This window comes from Choloepus didactylus, chromosome 8 (genome assembly GCF_015220235.1).
Source record: "Choloepus didactylus isolate mChoDid1 chromosome 8, mChoDid1.pri, whole genome shotgun sequence".
In the NCBI taxonomy this organism is placed as follows: domain Eukaryota; kingdom Metazoa; phylum Chordata; class Mammalia; order Pilosa; family Megalonychidae; genus Choloepus; species Choloepus didactylus.
This window is the reverse complement of record NC_051314.1, coordinates 144,652,046-144,664,893: the sequence shown is the minus strand read 5'-3', so window position 1 is coordinate 144,664,893 and position 12,848 is coordinate 144,652,046. Positions and strand designations below refer to the sequence as shown.

Here is a 12,848-nt window from a genome sequence, read left to right as displayed (position 1 = left end):
AGGAGGAGGAAGATAGTAGACAAGCAAGTAAATAAATAAGGTAACCAACGCTAAATAACTTCCCTTTCAGAGGACATGCTCCTCCTGCCACATGGCTACCTTGTCACTTGGGTGTTAACTTAAATGTCACTTCTTCAAAGGCCTAGTCACCGTATCTGAAGGAGGTATCACACCATTTCCTGCATTCTCTTGTCTTTGCAGCTTTAAAAAACACCAAAATGTGCAATTATCTTGTCTATTTTTCAATAAAAAGTTATAGAATGAATGTATCACACTATTTTGTAAATTGGCTGTTTCCTTTGTTTTTCTACTCTTGAATCCCACCAATTTCAGGGCATGGATCAGGGCCTGTTTCTTCAGCATTCTCACAGCCTACTATCTAGAGCAGCCATCCTCAAAGCACAGTATGGGAACCCCAAGCCCCTTGAGGGGGTTCACGAGTTCAAAACTATTTTCATAAAAATACCAAGATGTTATCTGCCTTCTTTGCTCTTCTTGTCTCTTAAGAGGAGTTTTCTAGGTTACACAACTTGGATGTTGCAATAGACTGAGTGCAGAAGCAGATGTGAGATTACAGCTATCTTCTATCAAGCCAGACATTTGAAAAATTTGAAAAAACATAAAACAATACCACTCTTGTCACTAAATTTTGTTATTTTTCATAAAAATGCTGTATGTATTAAAATGTTATTTAAAATTATTTTGAAAATCTCGGTTTTACTTTATAATATGGTTAATATATATATATATATATATAATAAACATATATATAATATAAACAAAAAGCTCTTTGGCATTTTAATGATTTTTAAGTGTGTCAAAAAGGGTCCTAAGAGTAAAAAAGTTTAAGGACCTTGGTAAGCTCTGGATAAAGGAAGGGAGAGGGAGACCAAAAGCCACTAAAAGACACCCATAAATCGCATTAAAAAAAAAAGCATTTAAAAGAAAAAAAAAAGACACCCACGTCTTCAAGGGCAAAGTATAGAATTATTACTTCCTCCCAATTTTTTTCCATAAAGACCAGTAAAAACATGATTTCTGAAAGTCTGTGAGGTATTTCCTCTTCCACTGAAATAAATGTTCTTTGAGAGGCAGAGAAGAATATAATGGATGATGGATTTAAAATGTGAAGTTTAAATGAAATATTACAGGTATTATGCTTACAAGAGTAAGCAATCAATAAAAGTCAAATTTACAAAAAAGGATCTGAATATTATTAGCTCAAAATTCACCAGTTATCTACTGTGAAACCTTGGATAAATTACTTAATTTATTTCTACATCTATAAACAAATAATACATTCCATGTTCCTCTCTACAAATTCAACTATTCACAAAGCTATAGTCAGAGCAAAATTAAAAACAAGAAAAGGAACTTAAATAGAAAACAGTATTATTATAAATGTTACATGGTCCCTCACCGTCATTTTAGAAATCCTGAAGTATTCCTGTAGAACTTTTGTGCTCTGATCATATTTTTTATCCTTAAAATTTTTATGCATATAAAATCTTTCAGTTTGTGATTATTTTATAGCTTTCCAGAATTTTCAGAGTATTATATATAGACACTTCTATTTTTATATTTAGCACCTTCCTTTAGATGTTGTCAGAAATGTAAATAGGCAAAATTATAGTCTGACCTAACCTCTTGTTGCTTCAGGTAAGTGTTCAAGTTTTTAAATATAAAAAGGCAATTGGGAAGTACACAAAAAGATAATCAAGATGTTCAAAAATACCACAAGTGTGTAACTCTGGATGGCTTGCTTTACATTTCCTCTTTTTAAAATTTTAATTGTATAACAAACGTGTATCATTTTTATTTATCAGAAAAAATTAAAGCCATTTCCACCTTGACGAATAAAAATCACTAGAAAATTTAACTGTTAAATCTTTGACAAATTAAAAAAAAAAAAGACAAAATTTGGGGGTATTTCATTAGGCAACAGCACTTACTTATGACAAGCCCAAATTTGATGTCTGGAAAAAAGTTACGCAAATCTGACTGGTAAAGACAGAAGCAATGGTACTGTTTTCTTTCTTTACTACATTTCTAAACAAAACATAATATTTACAAGAGATGTCCTGCAGGATACAAAAATAACACTGCTATTTTTTTCTTCCATGTAACTCATTTATTGAGTACCTAATATGTCTGTGTACTGTTCCAGGTGCTGAAACCTAATGATGACTATGACTGACAGTCCCTGTCCTCACAGTGGTTAATAATGTAGTGGAGAAAGCAAACTCATTAATTACATGAATATGGAAGAAAAGTAATTCTTGAATAAATCCTTATGTTTTTATTCCACAAGCTTCAATCATCTACTTCTGGGGTTGACAAACTTTTTCTGTAAAGGGCCAGACAGTAAATAGGTTTAAGCTTTTAGGCCATACAGTCTCTGTTCTAACTACTCAACTCTGCCACTATAGGGGAAAACAGCCACCAACAGATGAGTGAGGCTATGTTCTAATAGAAGTTAATTTACAAAAATAGGTGGGGGCAGGTAGATCTGGAACTCAGGCCATAGCTTGCCAATCCCTGATCTACTTTAAAAAGCTAACAATAACTATAAAATACAAACCTAAAGCACTTTTCCAAATCATAATTGAAAGCACTTAGCCTTAGCAATTGAACTAGTTCAGATGGTATTTTCCTGTTTTCTGAACACACTAAATGGCTCATAAATATATTTAAGTTCCAATTATTTATAATTTTAGAAGCAATCCATAAAATAACTGAGTACTGAGTCTCAATTAAAAGGGGTATGCCTTTGAGGCTGTTCCTATGTTTAAGGACTTTGCAGACTTGGATTTGTATCTGAATTCTCTTTGTGGTTTTTCCAATAATTTGGTACAGAATAATCATGAAAAAAAAGTTTAAATTCTGTATCTTTAGAAACAGAAGAGTACTGCCAGGTAACTCCATAAAGACTAACTTTAATAATAAGGCACATCCATAAACTTTGAATAGCTAAAAAAACAGGGAGCTAATGTTACCAGTGAGTTGAGGTAATTCCTCTTCTCAGCTCCGCTTGGAAGGAATGGAAACTCCTCTTGGTAACAAAATCTAGAGTCTGATGTGTATGGCTCATCTTTCTGGCTCTTCCCGTAGAAGAGGGAGACTGGTTCTCTTTCTATTAAGAGAATAAGCTTTTTCATGAGTAGCTCACTGAGCATGTCAATGCCTGAGAATGTTCTCTGAGGAATGCAATGTGACTAGCTAGCCCTCTCTTCAGAAAAAAAAGAGAAATCTTTTACTTTAACTTCAAAAAGTCAACATGTTTGCTGGAGGGAAAAATCAAACTACACACAACCATAGGGAAAAATAAAAGTAAAAGCCCACCCCATCCTCCTGACAATTTCTACCATAAAAGAAGCCACTGTGAACAGTTTCATGTTTAGCTTTGTGTATAGTTTATGTGTATAGATGTACTCACAGAAGCACAATGCCTGAACGTGTGAGTGTGCTTTCCCTCTCCCTCTCTCTCTCTTTTTAAACAAAAATAGTATATTCAGCATGTGGTTCTGCTATTTTTTTTTTTTTTTCATTTACTATGAAGGACTTTTAATCACTCCCTCAGTTAATTATTTAACAAGAATCAATAAAAGACCTCGTAAAACTGGAAGTTATAGAGGAAGAAAAATTTAAAAAGCACAGTGTTAAATTTCTAGTATAATTCTCTTCAACCAACTCAAACACTTAATTCTAAATAGCTTCATGACAGAAAAGGCTCCTTGTATTTCCCACTAATAATTTGAAATGAAAAAAAAACTTCCAACACTTATCAATATACTGTAGTTTAATAGAAACATAGATTATACAGTTCATTTTAAAAGTTTTATAAACACCACTTACAAACAAAACCAAGTAATGTTGGTATTCTAGTTCTAAAAAATTCATGGTTTCTCATTAAAATACTAAGATGCCACCTCTATAGTGATTGCTTCACATTTTCCAGTTTCTTGATCTGTGCATGTCACATGTAAAGATCCATCCCTAAACAAATAAAAAATAAATAACATTTTATAAGCTCATCTTATAAAAACAGAAATTCCTTAAGAAATTACTTGTGGATGAGATGATTTTAATTTTTGAGAGAGTAATAAAAGAAATAATAAACACAATTTCAGCATCTTTAAATTTAGTTATCATATGCTCTATTTGGATAGTTGTTCTTAGCAATTTCCTCCTAGACCACTGAGACAGAAGTTGTATTTTCAAAACCCATGATAAAGACTTCAAGTTCAAGACTATTTATATAGTACAAGCTCAAAATGCATCATGCTGTTTCAAGACCAGGTCAAGGCAAATCCCTCCTGATGAATCTGATATTCTTGCTAAGTATGGTTTATGGAATAATATGGAAAGGATTTACTTGTAAAGAGCAGTGCTATGGATGGACTGTTACTAGGGAAATGGTAACAGCTGAATTTAATTAGTAATTTATTTTCTAGAGACTTTCTGTAGCAATAATGAAATAAACTTATCCTTTTATAGGACAAATAATACGAATTATATAGACCTTAAAATTATATTTGAAATTGATCAAAATTGTATTTCACATTAGCATGGACCAGTTTTTTAGGTTGACTGACTATACCCAAAATAATTAAAGTACAAAAGACATGAGATATACTTTTCTTTGTAAAACATTTTGCAGGATGTCAAGTATAACTCCTTGACAAAATCTTTGTAAGTTTTCAATAAATGTTTTGCACAAAATGACAATAGGTGAAAAAACAATAAACTCGGGAAAAAAAACTAAGTTCAAAGTGAATTTTCTTAACATCAGAAGTAGCTTAGTTTTGTACCTTTTCATAGTAAGAACAGCTAATATATCCCGTAATCCATTTTCTTTTTTATCTAAATCCTGGAGTACAACCTGTTTATCAAAAACATAATGATAAGGATGAATCAGTACTCTGACATATAAATAAACTGATGCATCAATTATTCCAAAGGACCAAATCTTATTTATTACTGAAATAAATCTTTTTAAATGGGGCAGTTTTCAATTCTACCATTTAAACAGAATTTACCAAATAGGACTTAAGCTATCTTAATTGGAATCACCTCCTCTAGAAGGAGGATGTGTAAGACAACTAATGGATTTGTTCTTCTTAAATGCCATGCCCTAGAATAAAATGCCTCTTTGTATGAGGTATTGTTTGTCTCAAAAAATCCAAACTACTTTTCTTTTTGGTAATTAAGCCATTATCAGTAATACACAAATTATATTTTTGGTAAGCCACCTATAAATAAGTAAAAAAAAAAATCAAGTATTTAAATAAACTTGAAAATCCAAGAAATATGTGGTAAATTTTTCTGTACAACTAGGATTACATTTGTAAATAAGAAAGTCTAATGAATTTACCATGAAATTTCTTGGTTTTCTAAAGAAAAGTATACCAATAAACAAAATTTGAAGTTTGGAAGTAACTTTTCTAACTTTGCCACACCACATTTTATGACTAAAATGAGGTTAGAACAGATGGGAACTCTACTTCTCTCCTGAATTCAGTGTTACGTGACTTTGTAATTGTCCCCAGATAAAGTGAACTCTCCTCCTTCTGGCACCTTTAAGTTAGGATACAGGGACAGCATCTGCAGACTCTTGGAGGGGTATGTGAAGAGAAAAGAGGGCAAGCAGCGAGGGCATTGTGAGGCCTGCCACCCGAGCTCAGACACCTCATTTGTAGGGAAGTACTCGTGCACTGCCACACGCAACCAGAGGAGCCTCACCAGCTGGAGAGGCCCAATTCCAGTCCAAGTTGGAACCGAGGCATGTTACGTATGTGTGTGTGTGTGTTTTCATTATTCCTTTGTTGGAATTAGAAAATAGATATACAACTAAAAGTAAAAAGAAAATAAATATTTTTATATAGATCTTAAGTTAATAAAAAGTACCTCACCCCCCAAATAACTTGACACCGTAGTCTGTTATATCTACATAAACAAGAAACAATCATACTATAATTCTCTTTTGTTACCTACATTTATTATACATTTACTAGAAAAGTAGATCATGCTCTTGTTCTGTACTGTTTGTAAAAAGTTCATCAAAAATACAATAAATAACCCCCCCCCTTGGTACCCTAAACTCTATCCACTTCTAAGATTCCATCCTACGGTTTGAAGATCCATAGTTATTTTCTGTATACATGTATGGTTATCTAAAAGGGCACAATTACTCAGCACCCACCCTCACACACACCCATGCTCCAACTCTTTTTATTTAAACACAACAGCCTCCTACTGTACATACTGTGGTGCAGTCCTTGTGTGTATGTGGGTTTTCATGTTACTGTATTTCCTGGTCATGTTGCTAATTAAAAAGCATGGCCCTCACGCATTCTTTTTAAAGGATGTGGAGGATCATAAAGTATGAAACATGCATTTGGTATTTTGAAAGAGCTTGCCAGGGGATTCTGATGGGGTATAGACACTCATGCTGTATTAGAGGCCACGTGGTATAATGGAAAGAGAATGAGGCCAACAGTGAAACCAACCTGAGAATAAATCCGACCTCTACCTGGAAAATGAGATACTACCCGGAGCGTCAGTTTCTTAATCACCTATAAAATGGGGATAATGATGTCCATCTCACAGCATTCTGACATTATGTTTGTAAACTGCCTAGCACAGCACCTGGCATTTAGCAAACAAGAAAAAATACTATTTTTCTCCTACTACTTACTTTACTCTCAAATACCAAGGAGGGTCAAAAGCACAAACTGTTTTTATTCATCTACAACTATTTAAAATTAAAATCACTGTTGCTTTCCTCTTTTGACAGTGAATAAGTAAAAGTAATCCATTCATTATAATGTGTTAGATGTCCTATATCCATTTTGTATTAATTGGGATTTTAAATTGAATCTAATCCAGAAGGAAAAGGAAATAGTTTCAGGTGACTAATTCATAGTCAAATGTATTCACCTGGGCAAACTTGTTTTCCTCTTTTGCAGAATCTTTCCCCTCAGACTCATAGAGTTCAAGACATACTGAAGACATGCTTCCAGGAGCCTGCAAGGTGTGTTGTCTCCGAGCTGGCAAAGGAGTCCCTGATGGGAACAGTACTGTGAATCTGTTGACTCCCAACTCATCCACTCCCTAATGAGCAGGGAAAGAACATGCATATTCTTTGAGAGTTACCTTAACAATGAAAACAAAAATTGCCCGTATTAAAAATGTAAAATATATATATGCTTGTTGATAATCTGGAAGCTACAGAGAAACAAAAAGATGAAAATAAAAATGATCCTCAATCCCATTGCATTTTATTTAAAACTACACTGAAACATACATCTATTAGAAGCAAAATTTGAGAGGATTGTTTGGATCAGCACATGAGTGTTAATTTTCTGATACTGAGAGTTGTACTACTCTTATATAGGAGACTGTCGTTTATTAGAAATACACACTGAGATATTATGGGGTGATAAGGTATCAAAATGAAAAATTTGAAAATTGTAAAAGAGAAAAATCATCAGCCACAATTCCATCACTTCATGTAACGGCCATTACCATTTTTGTCAGAGATTGAATCATGTCCCTCACAAGACACATGTTCACGTCTTAATCCATGTTCCTGTGGATGTGAACCCATTTACAGACAGGACCTTTGAAGATGTTATTATTAATTAAACGATAGACTCTAGTGAATAGGATCTTTGAAGCTCCTGTTTAGATGAGGCCAAACTGAATCAGGGTGGGCTGATAGGACTGGAGTCCTCATAAGCAAAGGAAACTCAAATGAACAAGAGTCAGAGAAAGCTACGTGAAGATGCCAAGGAGATAGATCACTATGTGATGAGGCAGAAATGCAAACCAAGGAGCCCAAAGGATTGGGCAAGCCAGTGCTAGGATGCTGCAGACCCTGGGAGAAAGCACAACCTGCCACCATGTTGATTTTGGACTTTCAGCCTCCAAAACCATGAGACAATAAATTCCTTCTGTTCAGGCCAATCCAATACCAAATGTGTGGTATTCGTGGCATTTGTCATAGTACTGGAAAACTAGGCAATCTTTATAGTTTTTCTTTTTGTGTATTTTTAAATAGTGTTAACCTTATGCTACATGTAATATTTTTTACATAATTTTTAAACATGATTTCACTTTAAATGGTCTTTTTTATATAAATAAGGAAGCAACAATTTCAATTTTGGTCAATTAAAAAATGTTTTGTACTCTGGAATGTCTCAAAATCATTTAAATAAAAATAATAAAACCTAACGGAATAACTATAAAATATATTTACCAATGAAAATGTTTATATCAATAGAATTGTCAGTCTATTTATGTTGGATTTCCAGCTTCAATAAAAATTTCTAATTATGAAAAAAATTATAGTTTTCATTTTATTAAGAAACCAATATGATAGACAAATATTAACTAAAAGAATATAAGAAACTCATTTAAAAAGTAAAATTATAACTCTATAAATTTAAAATCTTAACTAGTATACAAAGTTTTATTATAAAAACATGTATGTATGAAAACCTATGACAATTAATTTCTACTCTTTCTATAAAAGTATCAAAGAGTTAATCATACCTTAACCAAAATATCTTTGGCTGAACACTCTATTATAAGAGAGTCTTCCACTAAAAGGTTTTCTTTTCCAATTAGAATTCCTGCTTCTATAGCAGCACCAATAGGGATAACCTCATCAGGAGGAATGGAATTTAGAAGCTCAACAGCTGGAAAAAGATCTTTAATGAGTTGCTGTAGCCTTGGGATTCGAGAAGACCCTCCACAAAGGACAACCTAGAAAACGAAAACAATTTTCAAATTTTTGCTTTTAGAATGGTTATTTCTCAATATTAAGTATAATAGGCTGAGCCATCATTATAGGTAATGGTAAAATACAAAAGCCCTAGATTTTAACAAATTAAGAAAAGATTTGTTCTTTACACATAGCAACAAAACTTTAAATATATATAATATAGCAACATGTATGTGTTTCATGATTAATATTGTACAAATGAGGCTTAACCACAAATCATCCTTGGGAAGTAAATAAAAGTGATTAATGTTTCGTGCTGCTCCAATGTTTTTAAAGAAATGTTTAAATTTGTTGCCTGTGAAGAACTTCATATAAAATTGCTCCTTTATAAATGCCTTAAACCCTTTCGGATCATCCCTCTACCACTTATGACTCCTCGGGTATGCAGAATATAGAACAGTTAAATAGGGAGCCCATCTACTTCTTACTTCAGTCTTTTTATGGTTGTCTTAAAAGCTCAATGTGGCAAGGAAGATGACTTAACAGAAAATGAGGGACCTTTAAGAATAGGTGTGCAATCGCAAGGGGCACCATGCTAACTGTCAGCTGAGGGGCTGAGGAATATTGGCTAAGGATACAGAAAGAAAACAGAAAAAAGGAGGTTTACCTTGGTGAAGAGCCCCCAAAAGGTCTGTTTCATAAGTAAAAAGAAAAGTCCTCTCCAAAATTTTATGATTCTAGGTAAATGCCATGGGAACAAAAATGAAGAATTTGCCCTTTTGAATTTCTCATATTCAACATCAAAAGCTACATTAGTAGGCATTACTAGAGGATTGTAGAAAGACGGTATATTAGATTGGTTGGTCCCTCCACCAGAAAAACTATATAACTGGAAGGAACTGTCCGAATCAACTATTTTGAAACTCTGGAGTCTAACAGAACACTGTGAAGCCTCCAGAGAAAAGTGAGAAGAGGTGGTGAATTGCAGCAAACACCTATGAATTTCACTCTCTGTGCAGCAGTTACTGAGCCTCATCCCCAAGGTTTATGGCTGGCAGCAGTGGGGTCCTCAGTCCCGGCTCCTGGTGCACCTTGCTGGTGCCAGGGTTGTATTATAAAGACCAGTAATCAAAGACCTGGGGTGTGTGATCCAATCCACTGTTCACTACTTTTGATCAGCTTCTTCAGGTTGCTGAAGGCCTGTTCTTAGAGTAGCCTTGGGCAAAAGTGGCAGAGAAGATGTAAAGACAGAATCCTTCCTCAAAACTACAGAAAATATTAAACGGCTGCATTAACTTGGCAAGTGCCATATCAAGAAAATGCAGCTTCAAAAAGCCATAGGAGAAGCTTGAGGTGCCCTTGTTGGAACCATCCTCACCTGGTCCTTTAATACACTGTGAAGCCGCCTGCTCTCTACTGTGGGTCCCTAGTGTGCTCTTGTGAGTAAACTCCTCTTGGGCTCTAAACAACCTCCTCCAGAATTTGCCCTCCATGCAACAATAAAACCCTAAGCAACAGAAACTCAACTTCAGAGTAAACTTATCAAGATAATCAGATGCCCAGACATCAGCAAAAACTAACAAGCCATGCTAAGAAACAGGAGGATAGGGCCCAGTCAAAGGAATAAATTAAAACTTTGGAGGAGACTCAGAATTTGGAAAAAATAACCAAAGATGTTCAAACAAATCCCCTAAATCAATTCAAGGAGATGAAGGAAAATATGGCTAAAGAGATACTACATATTAAGAAAGCACTAGGTGAGCATAAAGAAGAATTCAAAAGTATAAAAAGAAATATAACACATTATAGAAATGAAAGGCACAACAGAAGAGTTTAAAAATACACCAGGGGGCCCTCTCTCTCTGGCTAAGCCAACTTGAAAGGTGAAATCACTGCCCTCCCCGCTACGTGGGATCAGACACCCAGGGGAGTGAATCTCCCTGGCAACGTGGAATATGACTCCCGGGGAGGAATGTAGACCTGGCATCGTGGGATGGAGAACATCATCTTGACCAAAAGGGGGATGTGAAAGGAAATGAAATAAGCTTCAGTGGCAGAGAGATTCCAAAAGGAGCCGAGAGGTCACTCTGGTGGGCACTCTTACGCACACTTTAGACAACCCTTTTTAGGTTCTAAAGAATTGGGGTAGCTGGTGGTGGATACCTGAAACTATCAAACTACAACCCAGAACCCATGAATCTTGAAGACAGTTGTATAAAAATGTAGCTTATGAGGGGTGACAATGGGATTGCGAAAGCCATAAGGACCACACTCCCCTTTGTCTAGTTTATGGATGGATGAGTAGAAAAATGGGGGAAGGAAACAAACAAACAAACAAACAGACAAAGGCACCCAGTGTTCTTTTTTACTTTAAGAATTATTATTCTTGTTATTTTTGTGTGTGTGCTAATGAAGGTGTCAGGGATTGATTTAGGTGATGAATGTACAACTATGTAATGGTACTATGAACAATCGAATGTACGATTTGTTTCGTATGACTGCATCGTATGTGAATATACCTCAATAAAATGAATAAAAAAAAATACACCAGGGATACACAACAGCAGATTTGAACAGGCAGAAAAAGAAATCAACGAAGCAGAAGACAAGATAACTGAAATATTACTGCCAGCAGAACAGAGAGACCAAATAATGAAAACAACTGAGCAGTATCTCAGGGATTAGAATGAAAGCACAAAGTGCACAAACATATGCATCATGTGTGTCCCAGAAGAAGAGAAGGGAAAAGGGCCAGAAAGAATATCTGAGGAAAAAAAAGGACAAAAACTTCCCAACTCTTACGAAAGAAATAAATATGTCCAAGAAGCACATGTACTACAATTGGAATAAATTCTAATAGACTTACTCTGAGACATATACTAATCAAAATGTCAAATGCCAAAGATGAAGAGAGACTCCTGAAAGCAGCAAGAGAAAAGGAATTTGTCACATACAAGGGAAATGCAAGACTAAGTACTGATTTGTCATCAGAAAACATGGAGATGAGAAGGCAGCGGTACGATATATTTAACGTACTTGAAGAAAAAATTGCCAGCCAAGAATTCTTTATCTGGCAAAGCTGTCCATCAAAAATGAGGGAGAATTTTAAATATTTACAGATAAACAGAAACTCAGAGTTCATTAACAAGAGACCTGCCCTATAAGAAATACTAAAGGGAGTTCTGCAGACTGAAAGAAAAAACAGGAGAGAGAGGCTTGGAGGAGCGGGTGGAAATGATTACCAGTAAGGGTAACTAAAGGATAAAAAGAGAGATAAAAATACGTAATGATATATAAAAACCAAAGGATAAAATGGTTGAAGCAAGTACTGCCTTTACAGTAATAACACTGAATGTTAATAGATTAAAATCCCCAATCATAAGACACAGATTGGCAAAATGGATAACAGTATAATCCATCTATACGCCATCTACAAGACACTAATCTTAGACCCAAAGACACAAATAGGTTGAAAGTGAAAGGCTGGAAAAAGATATTCCTTGAAAACAGTAACCAAAAAAGAGCTGAGGAAGCTATACAAACATTGGACAAAAGAGACTTTAAATGCAAAACTGTTATAAGAGGCAAAGGACATTATATATTAATAAAAGATGCAATCCACCAAGAAGACATAACAGTCATAAATATTTATGCACCTAACCATGGTGCCCCAAAACACATGAGGCAAACACTGGCAAAACTGAAGGGAGAAATAGACGTCTCTTATAATAATAGTTGGAGACTTAAGATACCACTCTCATCAATAGATAGAACATCTATACAGAGGATCAATAAGGAAAAAGAAAATGTGAATGCTATGATAAATGAACTAGACCTAACAGACATATACAGAACACTGCACCCCAAAATGGCAGGATATTCACTCTTCTCAAGTGCTCATAGATCCTTCTCCAGGATAGACCACATGTTGGATCACAAAACAAAGCCAAATAAATTTAAAAAGATTGAAATTATAGAAAGCATTTTCTGTGATCAAAATGGAATGAAGCTGGAAATCAATAACAGCTGGAGAACTGGAAAATTCACAAACACATAGATGTTAAATGAAAATCTTAAATCAGTGGATCAAAGAAGAAATTGCATAAGAAATCAGTAAATA

The 12,848-nt window shown here is 34.7% G+C and overlaps 1 protein-coding gene across 2 annotated transcripts in view; it reads right to left on the bottom strand.

The window, feature by feature from the left end:
- Window positions 1–3,798: 3,798 nt before the first annotated feature.
- The window catches only part of HSPA14 (heat shock protein family A (Hsp70) member 14), a 48,875-nt gene continuing 39,825 nt past the window's right edge, over window positions 3,799–12,848 (bottom strand). For both annotated transcript variants that reach the window (XM_037846426.1, XM_037846425.1), the window contains 4 exons: window positions 8,557–8,769; window positions 6,940–7,113; window positions 4,812–4,882; window positions 3,799–3,996 (listed from right to left, as the gene is read on the bottom strand). In XM_037846426.1, coding sequence (XP_037702354.1) covers window positions 3,918–3,996; window positions 4,812–4,882; window positions 6,940–7,113; window positions 8,557–8,769 — 537 coding nt within the window. In that variant the 3' untranslated portion in view covers window positions 3,799–3,917. The remainder of the gene's footprint in view (window positions 3,997–4,811; window positions 4,883–6,939; window positions 7,114–8,556; window positions 8,770–12,848) is intronic.